This window comes from Nansenia antarctica (assembly GCF_963989245.1).
Source record: "Nansenia antarctica genome assembly, chromosome: 3".
In the NCBI taxonomy this organism is placed as follows: domain Eukaryota; kingdom Metazoa; phylum Chordata; class Actinopteri; order Argentiniformes; family Microstomatidae; genus Nansenia; species Nansenia antarctica.
This window is the reverse complement of record NC_137688.1, coordinates 13,500,679-13,508,178: the sequence shown is the minus strand read 5'-3', so window position 1 is coordinate 13,508,178 and position 7,500 is coordinate 13,500,679. Positions and strand designations below refer to the sequence as shown.

Genomic DNA, 7,500 nt, shown 5'->3' with positions numbered 1-7,500 from the left:
CTGCGGGAGGAAGGGTGGAACAGGCCGAAGATGACAACAGATTCCAGAAATTAGTTGAAATAATTTGTGGTTAGCCAAGGGCGTCAAATGACTACGCACCAGAGTTTCTGTTTGACTTTGCCCCAAATGACGTCACTCCACAGCTTGGGGTAAATGTGTTTATCCCAAGATCTCACCCTTCACCCCTTTCCTCTCATACTGGAAAGTCCAGTACTGTCATACAAGTGTGTCACACAGTCACTTTCACACAGACTTTGTAAAATGTTATCCAGTTTTTGGGGTAGTGGTGGTCTAGTGGATAGTGGATAGTGAGTTGGACTTGTGATCGGAAGGTTGTGAGTTCAAATCCCGCCTGAAGCCACACCACTACTAGTGTGCCCTTGGTTAAGGCACTTAGCCCTCAGTTACTCCAGGGGGAATGTCCCTGTAATTCGTAATTGTAAGTCGCTTTGGATAAAAGCGTCTGCTAAATGTCAAAATTAATTAATTAATTAATTTTGGGAGTAATTTTTTTCCTTTTTTTTTTATCATTAATCTTTTCCTTATTATTACAACATCGTCAAGTTATGGACAATACCACATTTTGCTGAATACATTTTGATCGTCAGTTATCCCCCTACCCCCATCCCTATCCCCCCACCCCTCTCCACCTCTCTCCCCTCCACCGCCAACCAACAGAATAACACAGACATGTAACACAGACAGGTATAGCAAGTGTAGCCATCTCTAGTTAGCCAGAAGATCTTTTAAGTCAGAAATGAAACGCGTCCAAAGTTGTGTTTGGTCGTGCATCATTCTTGATTCTTGCTGATGATAGTTCCTGGTACGAAATGTCCAAAAAACTCTGAAGCCAGTGAGTTCTTGAGATATCATGAGAAGACTATCATCTTCTTCGCTGCAGTCAGACCAGCCAGACAGACCTTGAGTGTTTTTTTCCGTGAGGGTAAGATGGGAATCGTCATCTAGAAGATGTACAGCAGGATCCATTGACAATTGTACTCCTGTTAGTTCTGCAAGGGTATTAATAACCTTCCCCCGAGATTCTAAAACCCCTGGACCCTCCCATACAACATGTAGAAAAGAGCCAGCGGTTCCCCCGGGAGCAAAATTAGAAATATGGGTCAGGTACCAAACCCATTCTATGTCTCGGTGTTAGAACTTCACAGAACTTCAAGTGTATATACTGTTGATTTTGGGATTTTTTTTACCTCTTCAATACCTCTAAAATTTCGTTTTATGTTTTTATTTATACTTTTGACAAGATAGTGTAGCATAGTGTTGGTTGTTGATGAAAGAATGAGGCACATACTTAGGCAGGGAGAGCGCATTGTTATTGTTTGAATCCCAAATTTTTACCCCTTTAAACTACAGAAAAACCTCCCTTGCGTCCTCTTTCCCACGGCCCCTGTCCCCTGTCCTGTGTAACAGACGTCTCTTTGTCGTGTTGATCGTCGACAGGCACACAACAGGAACCTGCTGTCCGTAGACTTCGACCCCACCACCAGGGTGGGCAAGATATACGACGACCACCGCAAGTTCACCCTGCGTATCCAGTACGACGTCCTGGGCCGGCCCGTGGTGTGGTCCCCCAGCAGCAAGTACACGGTGGTGAACGTCAGCTACACGGACGAGGGGCTGGTGTCAGCCATCCACCGGGGGGAGTGGGCGGAGAGGCTGGAGTACGACAGCGGCAGGGTGGTCTCCAGGACCTGGGTCAACGGGAAGATCTGGACCTACACATACATAGACAAGGTAAGGCTCGCCTCACCTCTGTATCCATGTGTAACACAAGTGGTTGGATATGCGTGTAGAAACAGACAGGGTAAGGCTCACCTAACCTTGTATTAATACATGTTAAACACAAGTGGTTGGTATATGGGTTTATAAATAGTAAGGTTCACCTCACCTCATATACAGTACATGTTTAACACCAGTGGTTGATGATGAGGTGAAGATGGTATGATCTTGATTAGTGTGGGTTGTGGAAAGAAGTGTCATGCTAGAATAGAGTAGGTAGGTATTTTCCTTGTTGTGGTCCAACATAGGTGTTAGTGCTGCTGTAGCGTTTAGAGTGTGTTTGTAAGACCCAGGTATAGAAAAAAATGAGCAATTACATTTTTTTCACCTTTCAGATGTTGTTGTAGGAGGCCTCTGATGCAGAAATGAAAGTGTTTTTCAAAATGTAGTTTGTACATTGTAGTATTCATTTGTATTTATAAAGTCAAATTCCTTCCTGAATTGACAGAATTGAAATGGAATAACCCTATTTCATTATGAGTCAATCATGTAAACAGAATCATATGGGGTGTGCGTGAGAGGCAGGTCAATTCCCATCAACTCATAAGAGATTTGTGATTTTTTTAGTGTGTGAAAAAAAAAAAAGCAAGCAATGAGATGATGTGAAAATAATCATTTAGAATTGTAACCATACTGCATTGCCAGGGTAAAAAAAGAAGACCCATTGACTATGTAAAAGTGTTTTTTAAACAAAAAAACATTTACAGATAATTTTTTGGATAGCTACATGTGATGTTGTAATAATTGACCCAGGGGGCCTTACAGGGTTAAAGCCCAGCACGTCCCGTACCTTCCTGACTCAGGTCACCACGGTCTGGAATGTGAGACTGTGCTTAGTTGAATCATGTGTGTTCGTGCTGGGCTGGAGTGGAACTGAAGCCTGCACCCACTGTAGCACCTGTGATGTGTGCCCTGTGCAACTACAGGAGGGGTGTGTTCAACATCTATTATTCACTATGGTGTGTGTGTGTGTGTGTGTGTGTGTGTGTGTGTGTGTGTGTTCTTGTGTGTTCTTGTGTGTTCTTGTGTGTTCTTGTAGTCTATCATGCTGCTTCTACACAGCCAGCGGCGGTATGTGTTTGACTACGACAAGACAGACCGCCTGGTCAGCGTGACGATGCCTAGTATGGTGAGACACACCCTGCAGTCCCTCCTCTCCATTGGCTACTACAGAAACATCCACACGCCCCCAGACAGCCAAGCCTCCTTCCTGCAGGACTACAGCCTGGACGGACGGCTGCTGAGGACACAGTACCTTGGCACCGGGCGCAGCACCATCTACAGGTCAGGAGGGGAATTGCACTAGTGCGTAGGACCAGTATTTTCCTGCCCAGAATTTTCCCTGGTCAGATTAACTCCATGCCCTAACAGGTTATTAATGTAACTCAGTATCCTCGAGCAACGTACATGTGTGTACAAAAGTGTCCTCAATAAGGATGTTATATCAACAAATTACATATGTGCTTGCCTGTAGTTTTACGAGAACCGAAATGTTATACAAAAAAGCAAACAAAAAAAAAAAGTATAATAAAGTTTGTTTTTAACGTTTGTTCAAATACATTTGTAAGAATCCCTCGTTGAGATATGACAACAACAAAAAAACATTTGTTTTTATGTTTTTTACTTTCAACAAACCATACAGTATCTCACAGATACAAAGGACACGTGGATTATTTGTCATTGTATGCATGTAGTTGATATGTCAGATGTGTCTGTGTCTGCTCCAGGTACACTCCCTCAGCCCGTCTCTCTGAGGTGATCTATGACTCCACGCTGGTCACCTTCACCTACGACGAGGCCTCTGGCACGGTCAAGACCATCCACCTGACCCACGACGGATTCATCAGCTCCATACGCTACAGACAGACAGGTGAGACATCATCTCCATACTCTACAGACAGACAGGTAGGACTATCATCAGCTCCATACGCTACAGACAGACAGGTAGGACTATCATCAGCTCCATACGCTACAGACAGACAGGTAACACATCAGCTCCATACGCTACAGACAGACAGGTAACACATCATCTCCATACGCTACAGACAGACAGGTAGGACATCAGCTTCATACGCTACAGACAGACAGGTAACACATCAGCTCCATACACTACAGACAGACAGACAGACAGACAGGTAGGACTATCATCAGCTCCATACACTACAGACAGACAGGTAGGACTATCATCAGCTCCATACCCTACAGACAGACAGGTAGGACTATCATCAGCTCCATACCCTACAGACAGACAGGTAACACATCAGCTCCATACGCTACAGACAGACAGACAGACAGACAGGTAGGACTATCATCAGCTCCATACACTACAGACAGACAGGTAGGACTATCATCATCTCCATACGCTACAGACAGACAGGTAGGACATCAGCTTCATACGCTACAGACAGACAGGTAAGACATCAGCTCCATACACTACAGACAGACAGACAGACAGACAGGTAGGACTATCATCAGCTCCATACCCTACAGACAGACAGGTAGGACTATCATCAGCTCCATACACTACAGACAGACAGGTAGGACTATCATCAGCTCCATACACTACAGACAGACAGGTAGGACTATCATCAGCTCCATACACTACAGACAGACAGGTAGGACTATCATCAGCTCCATACACTACAGACAGACAGGTAAGACATCAGCTCCATACACTACAGACAGACAGACAGACAGGTAGGACTATCATCAGCTCCATACACTACAGACAGACAGGTAGGACTATCATCAGCTCCATACGCTACAGACAGATAGGTGACACACAGGCAACACACAAACAAACATGGACAGGAAGTACTTGGCTATAAGTAGCGTTAGAATGTGTGCGTAAGGTTGTCAACAAGCAGGCGGGGAGGGGAGGATGTGGTTTACCGCAGGGCTTTATAGCAATGCTATCTACTTGCCTTCACTCCCCCCACACCACCACCACCAACACCATGGAGGTCTCTGATCTGACTAATCAACCGTCGCTCACTCGACATTGAAAACACGAAACTGAAAACGCTCCTTATGTATTCGCCAGACACAACGCACACATTTTCAGAGTTAACCCCTTTGATGTGCAATATTGATTATGACCATTATAACACACATTGGAACTTGGTCCACTAGAGAATATTTCAGCGATATTGTGAGTACAGTCGATGAGGCCCATAGAGCTTGTGAATTATTGGTTATGGTGATATTGTTCAGTATTCCCTTAGACTCTCGAGTCGTTGTGGAGTTTTTCTTCACAATGTGATCATTGTTATGATCCTTTCAAAAAACCGAGCTCTATGATTTGCTCCCCTGTGGTCAGGTGGTGCTAATCTGCTTCGCCAGCTGTGTGTGTGTGTGTGTGTGTGTGTGTGTGTGTGTGTGTGTGTGTGTGTGTGTGTGTGTGTGTGTGTGTGTGTGTGTGTGTGCGTGCGTGTGTGTGTGTGTGTGTGTGTTATCAATTTGCCCTCTTAGTGAATGGACACTCACCTTCCTTTAACTGATCTCATTCCAACAGAACAAATGCAGCTTCAGAGACTCAGAGATAGTGGTGATTGTCTCCTCTGTGGCATACCTGAGAGAGAGGCGAGAGGAGGGACAATAAGAGAGAGAGAGAGAAGGGGGGGGGGGATGAGGGAGAGGGGAGTAGGAGAGAGAGGAGTGAAAGGAGACAGACTGATCATGCTCTACAGGCTCTGGAGAGCTTTTCTGACTCCAGTCTCTCCAGGTAGGTGTTGCCCCTAAGCACATATCTAAGGTCAGCCTATCCACTCCAAGTACAACTGCCACTACCACTTTTACCACCCAAACACTGACCTGAGATCAGCTTCTAGGGGACAACTTTATCCTACAGGACTCAGGGTTTTATTCTGGTCAAATAAACGTTATTCATCGAGCATTTTTGTACCTACATGTAATGCAATGCACTTCACACAAGAAGATATACAGTTAAAATAAGTATTCAAGTATTAAAGGCATAATGTTTTTTCAAGTGTTTCTTCATGAAGGGACAATAGGTCATTGGAATAGTAAACTGAGTCATCTTAATAGCACCATGAATAGCAGTATAATGGTATTTCATTTACCAGCCAGGTCTGCTAATGCAGGGTGAGTGCGAGTAGCAAGCAAATGCAAGGGGGATTGATGGTGTTGTTAAAGTTGATGCCCTGGCATTAAGAAGCTTATTGCCTCATTATAGCTATTGTCTTTAGATTTCATTATGGCTCCATACGAAAGGTTACTGGGTGGAGATGTCATAGACATATTAAGAGTGATGGTAACAATCTGAGATATGGCTGTGTGGTGTTCTGACGTTAATGGTTGGAGAATGTTTGCCTGCTCTTAGCGATAAAAATACATAGGCATGTATCAGGGGAACAGAGATTTAGTACTGAGTAACTGAGCTGTGTGTGTGTGTGTGTGTGTGTGTGTGTGTGTGTGTGTGTGTGTGTGTGTGTGTGTGTGTGCACAATGTGTGTGTGTGCGTCTCCAGGTCCTCTAATCAGTCGGCAGATCTTCCGGTTCAGTGAGGAAGGCTTGGTGAACGCCAGGTTCGACTACAGCTACAACAACTTCAGAGTGACCAGCATGCAGGCGGTGATCAACGAGACCCCCCTGCCCATCGACCTGTACCGCTACGTGGACGTGTCCGGGAGGGTGGAACAGTTTGGCAAATTCAGCGTCATCAACTACGACCTCAATCAAGTCAGTAACACACAGAATCTAGCGCTTCACTGAACAATGTCCATGTTATTGTTATCGCCTGTTATTGTTTGTGAGTCTCGATTCAGGGTCTAGGGTTTAAATGACTAAAATGAGACTTTTTCATTCTCAATCTCCATTGAAGATGTTTTTTAGTGTAAGATTAGGCTTAATTAGGCCTTGTCTGTGCAACTGGCCGATGAAGTCATACTCAACCTCCTCTAAATGAACGACAATCACTGTGTTTCTAATCCGTCTCAGTCTTGTCTCAGGGGATCTTTGTGTCGTACTTCTTATGCTTCAGTTCATTACTGTGGAACGGTAAGAGGCTACTGACGGTAGAAATCGGAGGGCAGGCTCATTGTAATGCTTCCCTCGTTTTCGTTTCATGCATCGCAACGAGCCCGTCCTCTGATTTCAGCCCTACCACCAGCCTCCCTCTTCTGTGGTTTTCCTTTCCTGGTTTTATGGTGGTCTTTGTGTGTGTTTAGTCCTTCTTTTGGTTTTATTTCGTCATGTCTTCTCCTCCTCCTCTTCTGCCCCGCTCCAAGGTGATCACCACCCACCTGATGAAACACACCAAGGTGTTCAACTCCTACGGCCAGGTGGTGGAGGTGCAGTACGAGATCCTCAAGTCCATCGCCTACTGGATGACGGTCCAGTACGACGCTTCGGGCCGCACCACTTCCTGCGACATCCGGGTGGGCGTGGACAGCAACGTGACGCGCTACTCGTACGAGTACGACTCGGACAGCCAGCTGCAGAGCGCCGCGGTGAACGAGCGGCCGCAGTGGCGCTACAGCTACGACCTGAACGGCAACATCAACCTGCTCAGCCACGGGACCAGCGCTAGGTACCAGCGCTAACGTCGCAGACAATACAACCCCGCAAAAATTTAAAATATAGCCAGATAGGGCTGAGATGATCATGTGCACAAAATGTAATATTGTGTATACTGTATATATAAAAAAAATAAAAGGTCTGTGTAAAAGTACAACAAACAAT

General features: G+C 45.3%; 1 protein-coding gene across 1 annotated transcript in view; it reads left to right on the top strand.

Annotated features, from left to right (window-relative positions):
- The window catches only part of LOC308152353 (teneurin-1-like), a gene marked incomplete at both ends in the record, with an annotated part of 155,607 nt that overhangs the window by 145,023 nt on the left and 3,084 nt on the right, over nt 1-7,500 (top strand). The window contains 5 exons of the mRNA XM_080525317.1: nt 1,459-1,752; nt 2,837-3,081; nt 3,525-3,667; nt 6,287-6,498; nt 7,047-7,348. Coding sequence (XP_080381443.1) covers nt 1,459-1,752; nt 2,837-3,081; nt 3,525-3,667; nt 6,287-6,498; nt 7,047-7,348 — 1,196 coding nt within the window. The remainder of the gene's footprint in view (nt 1-1,458; nt 1,753-2,836; nt 3,082-3,524; nt 3,668-6,286; nt 6,499-7,046; nt 7,349-7,500) is intronic.